Raw genomic sequence first — 18610 nt, 5'->3', positions numbered from 1 at the left:
TTATATCTTTTTTTTCAATTTTATATCTTGCTTTATAAAAAACTTTACAAGACATCGTAAGCATCTCTCCATGTATGTCGGGAAAAACTCCTGGTAGTCATCATTTTCAATGACTGCATAATATTTTATCCAATTTCTATACCACATGCCTCTAATGTGGGAAAAATACAAGTTGCTTCTAATTTTTTACTATTCTAACAAATGCTATGATGAAATTTGTCAGCAAATCACAGAGTATTTCCCTAGGATAAATTCTTAAAAGGGGAATTACTGGAATAAAAGCCATAAAACATACAGGCAACAATCTCAATTTTGAATCTCCTTTGTCTACGTGACTCTCCAAGCACATGAAGAAACCACATGTAGGAAGAAATTAGTCATGTGGCCCCATTCCCCAGCAAGGAAGGATATCTCAATAGCAGCTTGGTTTCCATGGTATCCTAAGAGCATCACTGAAAATGGAAGTGGGATGAGATTTAACAGGTCACGTAGGTCCCTCTTCCTATAAAGCAGGATGTCCTCCAGAGTTTTTCAGATTGCACACTGGGTTTGTTAAAAAGGGAAAGAGATTTACAGCCAAATAATTGTTCATCTTTGACAGGAGTATCTTGTCGCAATAATGTCCTGTTGGATTTTGTGCTGATGAAGATTTAAGAATCTTTCTTTCAATTGCTAAAATTTTCCCTCTTCAAAGGAACCATGGTTGAGGTTGTTGAACTACCTTGCTACAGCGAGCATAATCTGCCAAAACATCTACTTCTCTTCAGCTTCCTTTAGCCCAATGATGTTTCATTTGGCCAAGTATCCACAAATAGTACTCATCCTTGGCTAGTGAGAGCCTTAGGGTGTGTGGGGGCATATTTAGGGATCCAAATAGGGAATTTGGTCTGGAACTGGGAGTCCCCCACTCCTCAATAGCACAAAAAGACAGAAAAGTCCATAGAGAACAGACTTGTGGTTGCCAAGGGGGTGGGGGAGGGTTGGACTGGGAGTTTGGGATTAGCAGATGAGAACTATTATACGTGCATTATATATGCGAATGGATAAACAACAAGATCCTATTATATAGCACAGTGAATTATAATCAGTACCCTGTAATAAACCATAATGGAAAAGAATACAAAAAAGAATATATATGTATGTATAACAGAATCACTTTGCTGTACACCAGAAACACAACATTGTAAGTCAACTATACTTAAAAAAAGACAGAAAAGTTAATTCTCATTACTAACTTATCTAAAGGGAATGCCTTAAGAAACAGTGAAGGAAATTTCCATCAAGAATCATATAAATGCAAAAGCCACTACTACTCTTCCTGGACTAAAACAACTCCTTTGATTCTGTTGCTTTTACATCTCCACCAGATTCTTCATCTCTCTATGCACAAGCTATCTAGTCAATCTACCCTTCAAACAATATTTGGCAAACATTTTTAGATATGGAGGTAGTATTCTTTTGGAAGTTACATTTTCAAAATTTAAAAACTGCTCCAGCCAGAGTGGCAGTAGAGGAATGCTAAGTGTGAAGAACAGGCATGGAGATGTACTATTAGGTGCCCTGTCTTGAAACATTCAGTTCTTTCTCTAATTTTCTGATCACTATGCCCATTAAAGGTAGCAGCTATAGCCCTGGAATGCACTTGAGCTAAGTAATAGTGGTTACCAAATGCTGCAGCTTCAATAATAATTAATAAACAGGCAGAGAGACTGGCATGCTTGATATGTCATGGCCAGAGAATATAACTTCTTAATTACGCCCGAAGTTTTGTTTCAAGATTTACTTATTATTAATATTTTTGAAATTCAATGCTCCAATACAATTAACTCTACAAGTGGGAAAACTGAAACATCCACATAATCATGTTAATATATTTAAGTGCCACAGAGAATGCCAATGAATGTTTTTCTAGCTGTTTTTAAACTGTCTGAAAATAGAAATGGCATGATACAGTTAAGCTGGGAAAAATTTTACATAGGAAAACCACCATCTCACGATGGCTTTGAGTACTTACCCTTTCCTGTGATGTTTGATAGCGGAGGTGAAGGGCCGTGGGGTCCCAATCCACAGCAATATAGGCATTTCCAATGAAAGCTCTGTCTTCCCCACAATCAATTTTACAGCCCCTGCAAAATCTAAAGGGGGAAAAAAGATCTACTGAGGAAAGAGTAATTATGAAGGAATCCAAATTTTCTTTATCAGAAACATTCTCAAAAAAAAAAAAAAGAAATATCCTCCCCGGGAATTCCCTGGAGGTCCAGTGGTTAGGACTTGTCACTTTCACTGCCACGGCCTGGGTTGAATCCCTGGTAGGGGAACTAAGATCCTGCAAGCTGTGGGGCGTGGCCAAACAACACAAAAAAACCAAAAAGCCCCCAAAACTCTCCCTTTCTACTTTTTTTTAAAAAAATAAATTTGTTTATTTATTTATTTATTTATTTATGGCTGCGTTGGGTCTTTGTTGCTGCCTGCGGGCTTTCTCTAATTGCATTGGGGGGGGCGGCTACTCTTCACTGCAATACGCGGGCTTCTTATTGCAGTGGCGTCTCTTGTTGTGGAGCATGGGCTCTCGGCTCACAGGCTTCAGTAGTTGTGGCACGTGGGCTCAGTAGTTGTGGCTCGTGGGCTCTAGAGCGCGCAGACTCAGTAGTTGTGGTGCACAGGCTTAGTTGCTGTGCGGCATGTGGGATCTTCCTGGACCAGGGCTTGAACCCATGTCCCCTGCATTGGCAGGTGGACTCCTAACCACTGCACCACCAGGGAAGTCCCCCTTTCTACTTCTCTACTTTCCTTCTTGGACGTCCCAATTTGTCATGGGCTTCTAACTTCAGACTGATAAATGCATGAATATGTACTAGTAATTATTATTATTTCAGGGAATCCTGCTTATCACTTCTCAAATCTTTGGTTTTTCAAGGTACTTGATAACCATTTGTAAATCCACATGAATATGTGGACTTTATGGCAAATAAATGATATGGGAATTGGCTATCTGAGACCATACACCCTCAAGAAATTCTAAATTTAGTTATTAAATGCTTGGAGGTAGGACAGTTTATCTGGCATAACCATGCCTATTTCCTTGTTTGTAAAATGGCTCATTAAATAAATATATATAAAAATTTATGGGGCGGGGGAGGGAACCATGACAAAGGCCATGGTTCCAAGGCCTATACAGACTCAGTTTGCTAAAGCTATTACACTTCTCGGAAGGCTGACTTCAGTACTCAGGCATTTTCCAAGCTGGGACAGTAATGGTCAATCAATCTCCATAACTCTTCTAAAAACCAAAAATAGACTTCCAGCAAGGTCTAGTAAATAGACTATGTCTTATTGGGCTCAGAATTGCTAAACTGATTTATATCTAAGGAGCAGAAGGTATAGAATGATAAGTGTTAGTCATAAACTACGAATTTGATGAGGATTGTAGAGTTTACAAAACCAGCTAAATCTCAAGAGCAAAACTTAGCTATAGACCTCACAGGGAAGAGATGAATGAAGAACTCTTAAGTTTATTTCAAGCTTCTCATTATTCATTATTACTTCTAAAAACTGGAAACCTTATGAAAAAGGTATAATATCTGAAGCTGCAATTCTAAAATTTTTCTTTTGCAGAAGGTCACTTTACCTATACCATGGGCACCAAGCACAGGAGTTCCCATCTTTCTGCACAACTCGTAGAGTGAATGGATACTGATAACCCATACTGTCATCACTGAAACAGAACATAAACCAAAGAGTATAAGAAACATTTCTTAGTTGAGGTCTCTTTCATCTTCTCTTGAACTAACCCTAGAAAGGGGCATCTGTCAGAGCAGTATGTTCACACCGACAGCTCAATGCTGGTTATCCTAACCCATAAACTGCAGCCCTGTACAACCACACTCAGGGCTCCCTGCTTATAGAGGGGAGACACAGCAGACTGCCAGATGTCTCTGAGAGAGTCCATGTGGTCCACGCAAATTTCATGAAATAAGCTAATCATGAAATCAAATGCTAATTATCCTTCAGCCCTAACTCTATCAAGAGATTTAATTCACATAAAACCAGACCTCTTCCATGACAAGAACACTGACACACCACAGAAAGCTGAAAGGTCATAATGGTATTAGAGAAGTTGACTAACTATATATTTAGAAGCTTCTTTAATCAGAATCCCTGATGTGGTACATGGCAGATACCCCCTTTCCCTGCCTTAACTATCTAAAGCTATAAGCTACGTAACATTTTTAGGGTAATGTCTTAACTGCAAGATAGCCTTGTGAGTTCTCCAACTTAAAAAAAATGTATTCCTCCTTGCCCCAATCAGAAGCAATGCAAGGACTATAACATAAGAGCAATATACTTTATGGATCATTTGGCAATTTGTAGCGGCTATTGCATGGCTGCTGAAGGTAATAAAACCATGATAAGGACACACTGTAAGGGCAACAGTGAGTATCATGCCTGTCACAGCAGTTCCTAGATTTCTGCATAACTTGTTGATTGAATGACTATCGATAGCCCATGCTGTCCAGTATCATGTCAACGTAAACCAGGTCAATGGTAAGTGAGGAATCCAAAGAAAGATAAAGGGACAAAACAACCAGGCAGCACTCTGGCAGAGAACTGTGCAGCACCTCTCTTCTAAAAAGTTTCTTTACTTTTTTGCTCTAACGGAAACCTGGCTTTCCTGAGGACTCTGCTTCCAGTTCACCTCTTAAGTGCTAGCTTTCTTCTCATAAACCCCAGAACCTGAAGGTGATATGGGTCTCCTCCTTACTCCTCTTTACCACTTCTGGTAAAATTCTGGTTTCTATGTAGCGTCTGCTACTGAATTATACCACCTGCTTGCTATTCCTCCTTGGTAGGGACATTTCTTCTTTATTCACTAAAGATTTTAGAACCCAGTTCACTGTTTTTCTCTCTGTCACGTCCATCATTACTCTTGGTGACTTCAATGTAACTTATCTAACAACTCCTCGGCCTTCTCTCTTCCAACAATAATCTCCATTCTATATTGATCTACCCTCTCCAATGGTCATATTCTAGATCTTGTCAACTGATAGTGGCTATTACATGGCTGCTGAAGGTAATGAAGCCATGATAAGGACTTTACCATCTCCAAAAATCTCAATTCCAAACATCCTACTTTGCAACAAACATCTCCTATCTTCTTGGATCACTTATTCAAGTATCACTACTCTAACAATTCTTTGACCCAACATAAACCTCCAATCACTGCCCTCAAATCCTCACTTTCCTCCTTATCCACTGTCCCTCAAACTAATCATCTTTTGCATGGATTCTCAATTCCAGGAATTTGTCCATTTAATCTAAAATTTCAAATTTATTGACATAAACACTCAGAAAAGTAGAGAACTGTACAATGAACAGCACCCAACTACAATTAATCATCAACTCTTGGCCACTCTTATTTCATCTATACCCTTACCTAGCCCCACTAGATTTTTTATTCCATTTTTTAAAATGTGGTACAATATACATAAAATTTACCATTTAATCATTTTAAGTGTATAACTCAGAGGCATTAGGTACATTCACAATGCTGTGCAATTATCACTACCACCCAGCTCCAGAACCTTTTTATCTCCTCAAACAGAAACTCTACCCATTAAGCAATAATAAATTCCCCTCCCCCCAGACCTTGTTAACCTCTAATCTACTTTCTGTCTATAAACTTGCCTATTCGAGATACACCTCATAAAAGTGGAATCATACAAACATTTGTCCTTTTGTGTCTAGCTTATTTCACTGAGTGTAATGTCTTCAAGGCTCATCCATGTTGAAGTATGTATCAGAACTCCATTCCTTTTTATGGCTGAATAATACTCCACTGTATGTATATACCACATTTTGTTTATCCATTCATCTGTTGATGGACTTCTGGGTTGTTTCCACCTCTTGGCTACTGTGACCCACTAGATACTTTTGAAGAAAATCAGAGGCATTTTATCATTTTCATCCATAAATATTTCACTGTGTTATCTCTAAAAGATAAGCTCTTTTTTTTTTTTTTTTTTGCGAGGGCTTTCTCTAGTTGCGGCAAGCGGGGGCCACTCCTCATCGCGGTGCGCGGGCCTCTCACTATCGCGGCCTCTCCTGTTGTGGAGCACAGGCTCCAGACGCGCAGGCTCAGCAATTGTGGCTCACGGGCCCAGTTGCTCCGCGGCATGTGGGATCCTCCCAGACCAGGGCTCGAACCCGTGTCCCCTGCACTGGCAGGCAGACTCTCAACCACTGCGCCACCGGGGAAGCCCTCTTATTATTCTTTGAATGTCTGTAAGACCATCTTCTCTTTAACCTACTCTAACCTCTGTGTCTTCATCTACACCGCTCCACTAAAACAGCTTTTGCAAGGTCACCAAAGGCTGCCATTTAATCAAATCCAGTGGTCAATTCCCAGTCCTTCTCTTAATCTCTCTGTAGCATCTGGAAACTGATCAGTCCTCCCTTAAACACTATCTTCACTTAACTTCTGGGACACTACTCACTCCTGGTTTTCTTCTTACTTCACTGGCTGTTCCTTCTGAATCTCCTTTGTTGTCTCTCCCTCCATTATTCAACCTCTAAATGCTAGAATGCATCAGGAATTAGATCTTAGGCATCTTCTCTCTTACTATCTAAATAATATCAACTGGTCTCAGGGCTTTAAATACCAACTATTTGTTGATGACACCTATAGTTATACCTCCTGGAAAGACCTTAAGTCTATTTCCCACTTGAAAATATAACACAGATCTTGAATTTAGCTTGATTCCTGTCATCGCTTGCCAAAACCTACTCCTTCTCCAGTCTTCCTCATTTCATTAAACGGTACCAGCATTCACAAACAATTGTTCAGGCTGAAAATCTAGCTTGGATTCCTCCTCCCCTCATACTCCATATCTGATTCATTAGCAAGCCCTGGGAAAAGTCCTCATCTAGAAGCCTTCTAATTCAATTAGATTTTCACTTCAAATTTAATCTTGCCCTATTGTCATTTTTACTAAACACAACATTCATCAATTAAATCACTTATCTATTATTTGTACTTTTCCTTTAAAATTTATTTACCTTAAGCCTTATCCTAATTATCAAAAGACCCTCATACCACAACAAATAACCTATCAGCAAAAATAATTTCTTTACTCAGTTAACACAGAAGCAGAACTCCCACTTGCACCATGATAACAAGAAAATGATCTTCAATTCAAATGAGATATAAAAGGCAACACAATCCCAAAGATTATTAGAAGTAAATACATTTACTAATCCAATAGAACAGTGGTAAGAGGAATGGAAAAAAAACAGAAGATGCTTATTTTCTTTACCAAGATTTAGGAAATTACTCATTGTTAAAATGACATGGTAGGGAGATAATCCAACTGAATCATTATTATGGCATGAGACTTTTTCAGAGTTCATGTATAGATATGCACGTATAGATACTGCTCCCATTCGGAATTTCAGAGGGTTGAGATGATGCAAATTTCCTGGTGAATTCATACTCTCTACTTTTGTAGTAACAGAAGCCAAGGATATTACCTGAAGCATATAAAATACTAGCCAGAAAGATTTAGGTAAGAGATCAGAGAATACAACGATTATTAGACACTGGAATGTCTAGGTGATGAAAGGAAGGTGTACAGTCTCTCCTACTCAAAAGACCAAACCAAATGGTTGAACTGTATGTTCTCTGGATGGTTCTTCAAGGAGTGATTAACCTGACATGGAATGGGTTCTATAAATCACACAGAATTCACATAAATTCTTTTTCTACATTTGGAAACCAAAGATCTAGGAAGATGCCCTGAAACTCACCAATCTTGCGCATGATTACTAGCTTCCTGAGGTGGGAGTGGGCTGGCTAATCGAGATACTTGAATCCAAACCGCATCATACAGGTCTTTCTTCCGGGTATGCACAGTACACGGAACAATCAGAGGCATTCCAAAAAGGCTGGGGCGATTCTTCTGAGATGACAGGAAATACAGTTCTGTCCTCATCTGTATGTACAAACAAGAGAAGAAAGAGCGGAGAAGATAGGCCTCTGATTCCTCCCTTTCATTCTTCTAAGACTGCCAAAAACAGGCATCACTACCATTTTCAACTTAGTCGCTATCACACTTCTCTTTATTTATAGGACCATCTTTTATTAATATGAAGAGAATGGTTATTCAAAGTGGAATCACTGAAAGGTTGAGGTATTGCCAATTTCAGAGTTGCTCTCTATCTATCAAACTTGGGTTTTCAGCATTTAATATTTTCAAACTGCGTAGGTTTCTCTGATAAACATTTCTCACACACACAGAATCATATGTAAAAAAATTAAAAATCATATTCTTAATTACACGACAGGATAAAAGTAAGGTAAACTTTTGAAACGTTTGCTTTGAGTATGTTAAAGGAGATTTTTATCATTTCTTAACATGGAGATACTGCACAGAATTAGCTTGGAAATGATGGCTTAAAACAAAAGTTCAGTATAATAGAAAGGTTGCTGGGAGTTGCAGGATTACTCAAAAAAGCTGATGAGCGCTTGGACATTTAATTCTTTAAGTTTGGTCTTTATATAGTAGAGAAGCTAAGCCAACAACTTATAAACCCACTAGTTTCTAAGTGAAAAGACTCTTATTTCAGATCCTCAAGTATTTTATTTTGCCGTTATTCACTTAAGATTAGCTAAATACATGATTTTAAGACCCCATTTCATGTGTTGGTAGTTATATTATTATAAGACCCACAGAAATGTGGACAGAGTTCAGAACTATTTTTTAAAAATCAAAAAACTTAGATGAGTTTTTCTCTCCTAAAACTTCTACTTTTCTTCCACGCCAACTCTCGGTAGATGACTTATTTTACTGAATAAATGAGGTCATTTAAGCAACTATTTCTTTACTCTTCTCAGTGTATTTCTCTTCTTTTTTTTTTTTTTAATTAATTTATTTTTGGCTGCGTTGGGTCTTCGTTGCTGCACGCGGGCTTTCTCTAGTTGCGGCGAGCGGGGGCTACTCTTCATTGCGGTGCGCAGGCTTCTCATTGTGGTGGCTTCTCTTGTTGCACAGCACGGGCTCTAGCTGCGTGGGCTTCAGTAGCTGTGGCACATGGGCTCAGTAGTTGTGGTGCACGGGCTTAATTGCTCTGCGGCATGTGGGGTCTTCCTGGACCAGGGCTCAAACCCGTGTCCCCTGCCTTGTCAGGTGGATTCTTAACCACCATGTCACCAGGGAAGTCCCTGTATTTCACTTCTAAACCCACACAATTTTCATCCTCTTGAAGGTAACTTCTCCCAGGGCCCTGTGGCCCATACCTGCTCAGCATGCTCCCAGCTTTACTGCACCAGGAACTGTCCTTTTGTCCTCTCCTAACGATTTTTTCTCTAATCTGAAAAAACTCACTTGACCTACTGTGCTAAGTTCTTGCCCTATTTCTTTACTTGGTTACACAGCCGAACGTCTCAGTTTTCATTCTTTTTGATGTCTCTGGCCTATGTAACCATATCTTTCTTTCTTAATTTTTTTTTTGAAACTGACTTCCCTTTAGTTGTTGTGTCAACACAACACTATTTCTCCCTTTAGTCTCTGAATATTCTTGCCTGTGTTACCTTGCCTTATTCCCCTTCTTTTTCTATCTTGTAGAAGGGAATAGAAGAAAAATACTTTCAAAGTTAAGTCAACCATGAGATCAAAGGGTCTGAAAGAAGAAGGTGGCAATGAAAATGATGAAAAATGGTAAATTCAAGTAGTATTTTGAAAGAAGAAATTAAAAGGCATGATGATATACTGAATATAGGGTTTTAGAAGGCGGAAAAAATTCTAAGAACACTTCTAGCCTTTAGCCTTTAGAATGGAAGAACGGTGTTGCCTTTCACATGAATAATGGGAAAAGGGAGTTGACTTGGGACAGATGGTAAAATCAATTTTAGGCATTTCTCAAAGAAGCTGCTAGATCATGAAGGAAACTGGAAACAGGGAACTGGTTAAAAGGTGAAAATTTAGAGCTGATAATATGGCTTTATGGTCCAATAATTACAAAAACCTATATATAATGCTTTAGCACTTACAAGCACTTTACGTAACATATACATGATAACTGAAGAGAGCTGTTCTCTAAGAAAGATTAAAAATACATCAGTGTTCTTAATATATAATCTGATAATGCTCCATTAAAAAAGACATGGGGAAATGAATGAATCACCCCAATTATTTTAGCTGATGGGACCTGTTGGAGCTGTGCTTAAACAAAATTCCAAGACACAAATATATCCCTTAATTCTCTAGGATGTCCACTCATACAATCCTGTTTAGAATATGTTCCATAGAACATTGTTCACATGGTCAGAAAATCACTTTAACTCGGGAGTTACTGATTCAAAGGAGGGAAAAAATGCATTTCAAAGAATTATCACAGAGCAAATAGTTGTGTAATCACCAGTCGGGTCAAGAAACAATTCAGCCAGCACTCCAAAGCCTTCCTCTTGCTTCCTCCCAATCACAAATTCTTCCTTTCTCCTAATGGTAACAGTTTTTCTGAATTTTATGGTAATCAATTCTTTGCTTTTCTTTATCATTTTACACCCTACGCATAAACAGTAAATTTCATTTTCCCTGTCTTTAAAGTTTTTATTTATAAATAGAATCATATTATTGGTATTTCTTTTGTGTCTGGCTTCTTTCCCACATTATGTTTATGAGATTCATTTACGTTGGGTATAACTAAAAATTCATTCATTTTCATTGTTGTATAATATTCTATTATATGACCATGTCTCAACTTCCTTATCCTTTCTACTACTAATGGACATTTAGTGGCTTTATTTTGTGTTTTCATAAAAACACAAAATGGAATAGTGGAATTACTTATCTTTAATTAGAAAACTATTTTTACAAGTAGCCGTATTAATGTACACTCTCATCAGCAGTGTATGAGAGTTCCTGTTGCTCAATTATTCTTACCAACACTGTCAACCTGTTTAATAATGATAACTATTCTGGTGGGTGTGCAGTGATATTGTAATGTGGGTTTTTAAAAACAATTATTTATTTTTGGCTGCCTTGGGTCTTCGTTGCTGCACGCGGTCTTCTCATTTGCGGAGAGCGCAGGCTGCTCTTCATTGTGGTGCGCAGGCTTCTCACTGCGGTGGCTTCTCCTGTTGTGGAGCAAGGGCTCTAGGCTGTGGGCTTCAGTAGTTGTGGCACGCAGGCTCAGTAGTTGTGGCACGTGGGTTCTAGAGCTCAGGCTCAGTAGTTGTGGCGCATGGGCTTAGTTGCTCCACGGCATGTGGGATCTTCCTGGACCAGGGCTCGAACTCGTGTCCCCTGCATTGGCAGGCGGATTCTTAACCACTGCGCCACCAGGGAAGTCTTTGTAATGTAATTTTAATTTGCATTTCCCTAATTAGTAGTGTGGCTGATCACTTTTTTATATGATTATTGGCTATTTGGATATCCTTTCTGTGATGTGCCTATTTAAGTATTAGCCATTTTTTTATTGAATTGTTTTTTCTTAGTGACTTACAGGAGTCCTTTATATTTTCTGGATTGAGCCTTTTTGTTGGTTACATGAGTTACAAACATCTTCTACTACTAGGCTTGCCTTTTATTTTCTTAGTGATGTCTTTTGATGAAACCGAAGTTCATAATTTTAATGATGTACAATTTATCAATCTTTTCTTTTATGGTTAGTGCTTTCTGTGTCCTATTCAAGAAGTCTTTTTCTCTAAACCAAGGTCATGAATATATTCACGTTTATTATCTTCTAGGGTCTGCTATTCTGTTTTGCTTTCATATTTAATTCTGCAGTCCACCTGGAATTGATTTTTATGTGGTGAGAGGTAGGTGCGTCAAGTTTCATATGGTTATTCTATTATCCCAGCTCCATTTACCGAGAAAACTGTCTTTCACTGCTCTGTAATGCCATCTTTGTTATAAATCAAGTGTTCATACATATGTGAACCTGTTTCTGGGCTCTCTATTTTATTCCATTGGTCTATTTGTCTTTTCTCACACCAATATCACAATGTCTCAAGTATCATTGCTTTATAAAATCATGATATCTGGTAGCTCAATTCTTCATGTTTTGTTCTTCTTCAAGACTGTCTTGGTTATTTTAGTGCTTTGTGCTTCCATATATTAAAATCGGCTTATCAAGTTATACACACACAAGCATACACATACAGAGTATGCATTTTTATTGGGATTGTGCATTGAATCTGTAGATTTGTTTGTGGAGAACGGATATCTTTGAAATACTGAGTCTTCTAATCCATGAATACGGTCTGTTCCTTCAAACATCTGAGTCTTCTTTAATTTCGAGCAATAATATTTTATTGTTTTCTATACAGATACTTTGTATATTTTTTGTAAAGTTTATTTCCAGGTATTTAATTTTTTTCTTGGTACTTAGTTTTTTGAATAAATGATAATTTTATGATAAATGATTTCTGTAGTGAATTTTGGTGGTCCCCCAAAAGATATGTCCACATCCTAACTCCTAGAACTTACGAATGTGACCCTATATGGCAAAAGGGTTTTTGCATATGTAATTAAATTGAGATATCATCCTGGATTATTTGGATGGCCCCTAAATCCTATGACAATTATTCTTAACAGTGAAAGGCAGAGGAAGAAGGAGAAGAAGGCCAAGACAGATGCAGAGATTGGAGTTATACAGCCACAAGCTAAGGAATGCCTGTACAAGTTGGAAGAGGCAAGAAGGATTCTCTCCTAAAACCTATGGAGGGGGCACAACCCTGTTGATGCCTTGATTTCAGACTTCCGGCCTTCAGAACTGTGAAAGAATTAATTTCTGTTGTTAAGCCACCAAGTTTGTGGTAATTTGTTACAGCAGTCCTAGGAAACAACTTGTCTTGCCCAAGAATCTTCTTGTTTCTCCCTCCAAAACAAACAAACAAAACCTTCTCCAAAGGCATCTACACTTACATGGCGGAGAAGATGTACACGGCTACATGAACATATAGGAGCCACAAACTTTTTAAAGACAGTAGTACTATATTCAGATGCACCAGCTCTCCTGTTGCTGCCTGATACATGAGTGAGGAATGTCATTTCAAACGTAGGCCGTCATGTGTGATATTAAATCCTGGCTGCAATCAGTTAGAACACACCGCAATCACTTAGAACATAACACATTGAAAGTGCACACACTGAAAATGTTGCAAAGACAGAAAATGGCTGTTTCATAAATAACACTGGCAAGACCAGCAGTAACTTGCCTAACATTAAACGAACCATTTTTCGGTGGACTGCAATGATGTAGCCTGTAAAGGAACTGTCAGGAAGAGATGGCATATGACCATTCACCATTCCATTTGTGAAGTTTTTCTCAGTTCCACATGGCACAACAGTGTTTGGCATTCCATTGGGGATGAATATTGATCGAGCCAGGTCCCCATTGGTGGTTAGGGTGAACATTCCATTTGTAGACGGGGAAGAGGAAAAATCTACAAATTCAAAGATAAGTATAGCATCACAAGTCTGTGGTACCTTTATCTTTGCTCTTTTCTCAAATATCGCTGGGACCCAGACCACTGACAGTCTCTTTTAACAGAGGACAGGGAGGAATCATAGGTCAAATGATAATTCTAGATTAATTGGAAGATTTTAACTTCAGATTTTACCTCGATAACTCACACTTCTGACTAAATGACAAAGCACGAGTAACTGACAGAAAGAGTAAGTAGAATTTTTCCAACAGTCTTTATTAGCTCCGTGTTGTGGCACGAAAACAGTTCTACTGCTTTTCTTTTTCTTCTCCTCTAAAAATTCATTTCTCCATTCTTCTAGAAATGTTCTAAGACAGTAGTCCCTAGCCAGATGATGGGTTTTTAAAAAATTGTTTAATTTTTAAAAAAGACTATTTTTTAGGGCAGTTTTAGACTCAATAAGATAAAGAGCAAGGTAGAGATTTCCCACCTGCTGCCTGCCCCCACCCAGCACAGCCTCCCCCAGTAGCAACCTGCCCCACCAGAGTGAAACATTTGCTACAGCTGATGAAAGTCACTGCTTTTTAAATTAAAATTAAATTAAAAGTACATTTCCTCCCTTTCACTAGCCACATTTCAAGTGCTAAACAGTCCATGTGACTAGTAGATAACTGTATTGGATGGCAAAGATTACAGAAACTTTTCCTCATTGCAGAGAGTTCTACTGGACAGTGATGATAACCAAAAAGCAATGTTAAATCATCCACCAACCCAACCATCAGTACCATCTACTGAGTGCCAGTGACAGGAGCCTCATTCTCTCTGAAGCACGTTATAGTTGGGGAATGAATCTAACTGCCAACAGTATAAAGAGGAGACAAACCCCACTAATGGCCAAAAAGACTCATTGGATGACCATATTAAATCACAGGCAATATTAGATAAACAGATTCCTTTTTAGTCAAATTTATTATTTTGTTTTCTCATAGTACATTTCTCTCACACCATCTGTTACCATGTTAATATTAGACAAAAGAGTTAAAGGAGATCTGAATTCCAGTGGTAGATTTAGCTAATAACTACCTATCTAACTTAGTCAGGTTCTCTGAATTTTAGGTTCCTCACCTATAAAATGAGGATTTGAGATAAATGATCACCAAGGTTTCCTTCAGGCTCCAAAATTCTTTTGCTCTAATATTTTTAGCCTAAACAAAAGCCTAAAAAGGATGACAACCCTTAGACTGTTATTCAAAGCTAAAATCATGAGAAGGAGCTCTAGTTCTATCTTACCTGTCTGTACTGGACTAGGAGCTGAAATTGGAGATCCAGGGATGGGAATTTCAAATGCACACAAAAATCCACTCACTGAGAGTCGTACTTTCTGGTTGTCCTGAGGGAAATTCTATAGAAAAAGAGGCGAGATGAGAAGGGGGAGATGTTTCAGATAAAATGGAGAATCACCTCTCTGATATATCTGAAGCAAATGTCTTAGATCCTTTTATCAGTAAAACAAATAAGATGTCCGAATAATTTTTCTAAAATAACTATAAATGAAAGCTTGATAAACTAAGTGAAAACTAACCTTCCTGACAAAACCATTATCCCCTTTCATAGGAGGGCAGTATGATGTGTATAATTGACTTCTTAAGTTTTGTCCGTCATTTCAAGAATCTAAACCCAAAATCCCCAGAGAGATCTCACCTCCGCATTACATATGAAAAAAAATGTCAAAGAGGTGGGAGTTTGTTCAGAAACCCCGAAGATGAATATAAATAATACCAGTGGTAGGAGCTCAATTCAGGGTAGGCAATATATCTATTAAATTTCTTGTTTCTCCAGCTGGTATGCAAGAAGAAGTGATTTGTGTCACTCTGTCTTTACTCTTTAGTTTCTTAGTCTGTTGAAAGGTCAGGTATATATATTCATAAAGGTACTAAAAAAAAAGTACTAAAAGAACACATTCATACATACCTAAAGTACTTTAAGAATTCTAGCAATAGTGGTAATACAGAAGAGCTGTTAGGTGTAGCAGCAGCAGTCACTGGGGGTAAATCTAGACTGTAGTGACACAGCTAGATCACTCCGTATAGGTAGCTTTGGGCTTACATATTTCCCTTCTTTAAAAATACCACCATTGGGACTTCCCTGGTGGTCCAGTGGTTAAGACTCTGTGCTTCCACTGCAGGGGACATGGGTTCGATCCCTTGTAGGGGAACTAAGATCCCGCATGCCATGCAGTGTGGCCAAAAATAATAATAATAATAAAAATACCACCATCATTATTACTCTTTTATTCTGGTGGACAACTCTTTTAAGTTTCTTCTAGAACGAAAAACTTCACAAATTTTTTTCCAGTTTTTGTTGTGTTTTATTATCTCCCTTGGTCATTTGACACAATAATTAATCGAGAATTATTAATTATTATTAATAATTAATAATAATACTTATTAATAATCATTATTATTAATTAACTGTGATCTTTGAAGGATGGAATCAAGAGTTTCCTAAAAAGAACACTTAATATCACCTTTATGTTGGAACCATGTACTTCTGCAAGAAGGATCTGTTCTGATTTAAGTCCACAGAGATCGCTTAGCTGTTTTTTTAAACCTGTGTACTTTTCATCCATATTCAGTCTTAGTCCATATCGTACAGGGGTAGTACCATCCAACGTAATAACTAGTAAAGAGAAAAGATTTTTTACCAGTAAAATTCAGGTTTCATTGAAAGCTTTACACTGTGTGTGTCTGTGTGTGTGTGAGAGAGAGACTTGGAAACAGCAAATATTTCAGTCTAGAATTTTAATTTTATATGTAAACACTACAACAGATGGTGCTTAAAGATAATCTTAAGTAAAATCATTATTTTTTGAATATTCATCTGATACAGAAGTGTGAGTGGCTTTGCAAGATTTTAAAGAGAGTTCCTGGCACATTTGAAACTAACAGAAGACTCAATGGGCACAAAAATGGACCCATGTTCCAAGTCTTTCAAACCTCAAATCATGCCTGAAATTAGATTGTTAAATTGTAACATGCTCACAACACTGTAAACCAACTAACACCAATAAAATTAAAAAAAAAATTATAACATGCTGACTACCAATCTTTATGAGAACGCATTATACACAAATGACTATACTTACAAATGCAGGCTGCTTGAATAAGGTAAAAGACAAGGGAATTAAATAATTTTTCATAACTTTGCGACCCACCTGTTATTTCTAAGTGCATATAACTGTCCATCGGTAGTGGCAAAGACAAAAAATTGAAAGGGTCAAATCGGACACTTATATGCCCACATGTCTTGCATTTGACTTGGGACCTTAGCTGCCCATGGAACAAATCCACAACGATTGATCTATTTCTCCTCAGATGGTTGTCCCAGGCCTAGCAAGAAAAAAGATTAGAGAAATTTTTTATCTCCCCAAATTCAAAGAAAATGGTTAAATATATTAGATTTAAATGTCAAGAATATAACCCTTAAAAAAAAAAAGCTTTGTGCCTACTAATTTACAAGTCGGATATGTAATTTAAAATATATTGCCAAATATATATATATATATATATATATTGCCTATTGAGATAGTAGAGAAATACATAAAATACTTCAAGAATTCTGGCAACAGTGGTAACACCGAAGAGCTGCCAAGTGTAGCAGCAGCACTCACTGGGGTAAATCTAGACTGTAGTGACATAGCCAGATCACTCTGTATAGGCAGCTTTGGGCTTACGTATTTCCCTTCTTTAAAAATACCACCATCAGGACTTCCCTGGCGGTCCAGAATAGAATGTGATTCTTTCTGCTCAATCTATAAAGTATTAAATTCAGATGGAAAACCCTATTTTTTTCTTTCTTCTTACCATGGTAACAATGATGAGTTCTTTGTCCATTAAAAAGCAGAAAAAATATGCCTATTGGTCACTGTACACATTACTTTAGCAATTATGGGGGCTCCTAAATTCTACTGAATAATTATTCCTACATCCTCTCCCCCAAATTTACATTGAAGAGGAAACATTTTTCTATTTTCATTAAAGATGCTTTGTTTTAGGATTACTGCACAAGAAATAAGCAGAGAAATATAAATTCCTTCATTTTCGCAGTAAAATTCTGACCGCAGAACAGTTTAGTTAGCATTTAAGTTGTGCAACACATACTTGTGGTCAGAATATTTTATCTATTGCTTACATTAGAAACTCAAAACTGACAAACCTCTGCAGCTACTTCCCAGTCTGGTCGGCCATCACTGTCCTTTAGTTCCACATATGGCTTCTCATGGACTCGGTTGAGATCTTCATGAAGACCATCCAAGAGAAAAGCCAGAAGTTCTTGGGAGTCTTGTTGCTGGAACCCATTAAACCTGGGAGCATATTTTGCTATGGTCCACTATAAATATAAGAGGAATCAAACTCATTATTTGCTATCTCATAAAGTTTAGAATGAACATGCCCATAATTCTATTAGAGGCATTAGAAGAAGATAAATAGTATAGTATTTAGTCTGTCTCTATTTCAGCAAATATATTTTGGATAATCATGAAATCTTTCTAATCTTAATCTCAAATGATGTTCCCTCCCCCAGCCCCAAAAAAGTATTATGGCCAATCCTATGTCCTGGTTTAGCATCATATAAGCAAACAGTTCTTTAGGTACATAGCTATTTAATATACAAGATGGAAATAGTAAAATAGCATTTGCTCACATTGGAAGATTCCCTTTTATAATGTTTTCTTTTACAGTTAGCTTTTCTGGTCTTGTTGTATCCTAACTTTTATTATTAGAGGCAGAATAGCCTCATGTTCAACTTGAGGACTTAGTAACTAGCTTGCAACCTTGGACAAGTTATTTGACTGCTATGAGTCTTAGTTTCCTGAGCCATAAAATGGGGATAATAATGTTGCTTTATACTGTAGGGCCATTTAGAAGATTAAATGAGTTAATACACAATTATTACAGTGGTAATCCTAACATCAACTAGAATTCACTGCATATGATATTAATGTCAAATTTGTATCCATTAATTACATTCTTTCTTTCTGCTACTTTTTAAAATTCTACAGATAGAACTAATTATCTTAGTAATGTTAAAAATGTACTGAGTATCATTAATTAGACTCAGGTCTACCTTGCAGTTAGAATACTGCTAATAGTGAAGGATTAAGAAAGAAAGGTTTACTGTATA

At 37.5% G+C, this 18610-nt stretch overlaps 1 protein-coding gene and 1 long non-coding RNA gene across 3 annotated transcripts in view; one reads left to right on the top strand and one right to left on the bottom strand.

Moving 5' to 3' along the window:
- Positions 1-18610, top strand: part of LOC309649794 — a 213070-nt gene that overhangs the window by 22632 nt on the left and 171828 nt on the right. The window lies entirely within an intron of this gene.
- The window catches only part of USP32 (ubiquitin specific peptidase 32), a 194360-nt gene that overhangs the window by 9942 nt on the left and 165808 nt on the right, over positions 1-18610 (bottom strand). For both annotated transcript variants that reach the window (XM_082439890.1, XM_082439891.1), the window contains exons 22-29: positions 17642-17815; positions 16641-16815; positions 15954-16105; positions 14717-14828; positions 13233-13444; positions 7804-7988; positions 3629-3715; positions 2015-2135 (exon numbers count right to left, since the gene is read on the bottom strand). In XM_082439890.1, the coding sequence (XP_082296016.1) occupies positions 2015-2135; positions 3629-3715; positions 7804-7988; positions 13233-13444; positions 14717-14828; positions 15954-16105; positions 16641-16815; positions 17642-17815 (1218 nt within the window). The remainder of the gene's footprint in view (positions 1-2014; positions 2136-3628; positions 3716-7803; positions 7989-13232; positions 13445-14716; positions 14829-15953; positions 16106-16640; positions 16816-17641; positions 17816-18610) is intronic.

The sequence above is a fragment of the Balaenoptera physalus genome (genome assembly GCF_965194825.1).
Source record: "Balaenoptera physalus genome assembly, chromosome: 20".
In the NCBI taxonomy this organism is placed as follows: domain Eukaryota; kingdom Metazoa; phylum Chordata; class Mammalia; order Artiodactyla; family Balaenopteridae; genus Balaenoptera; species Balaenoptera physalus.
Note: the sequence above shows the minus strand (reverse complement) of the source record. Positions and strands in the feature narration are given on the sequence as shown.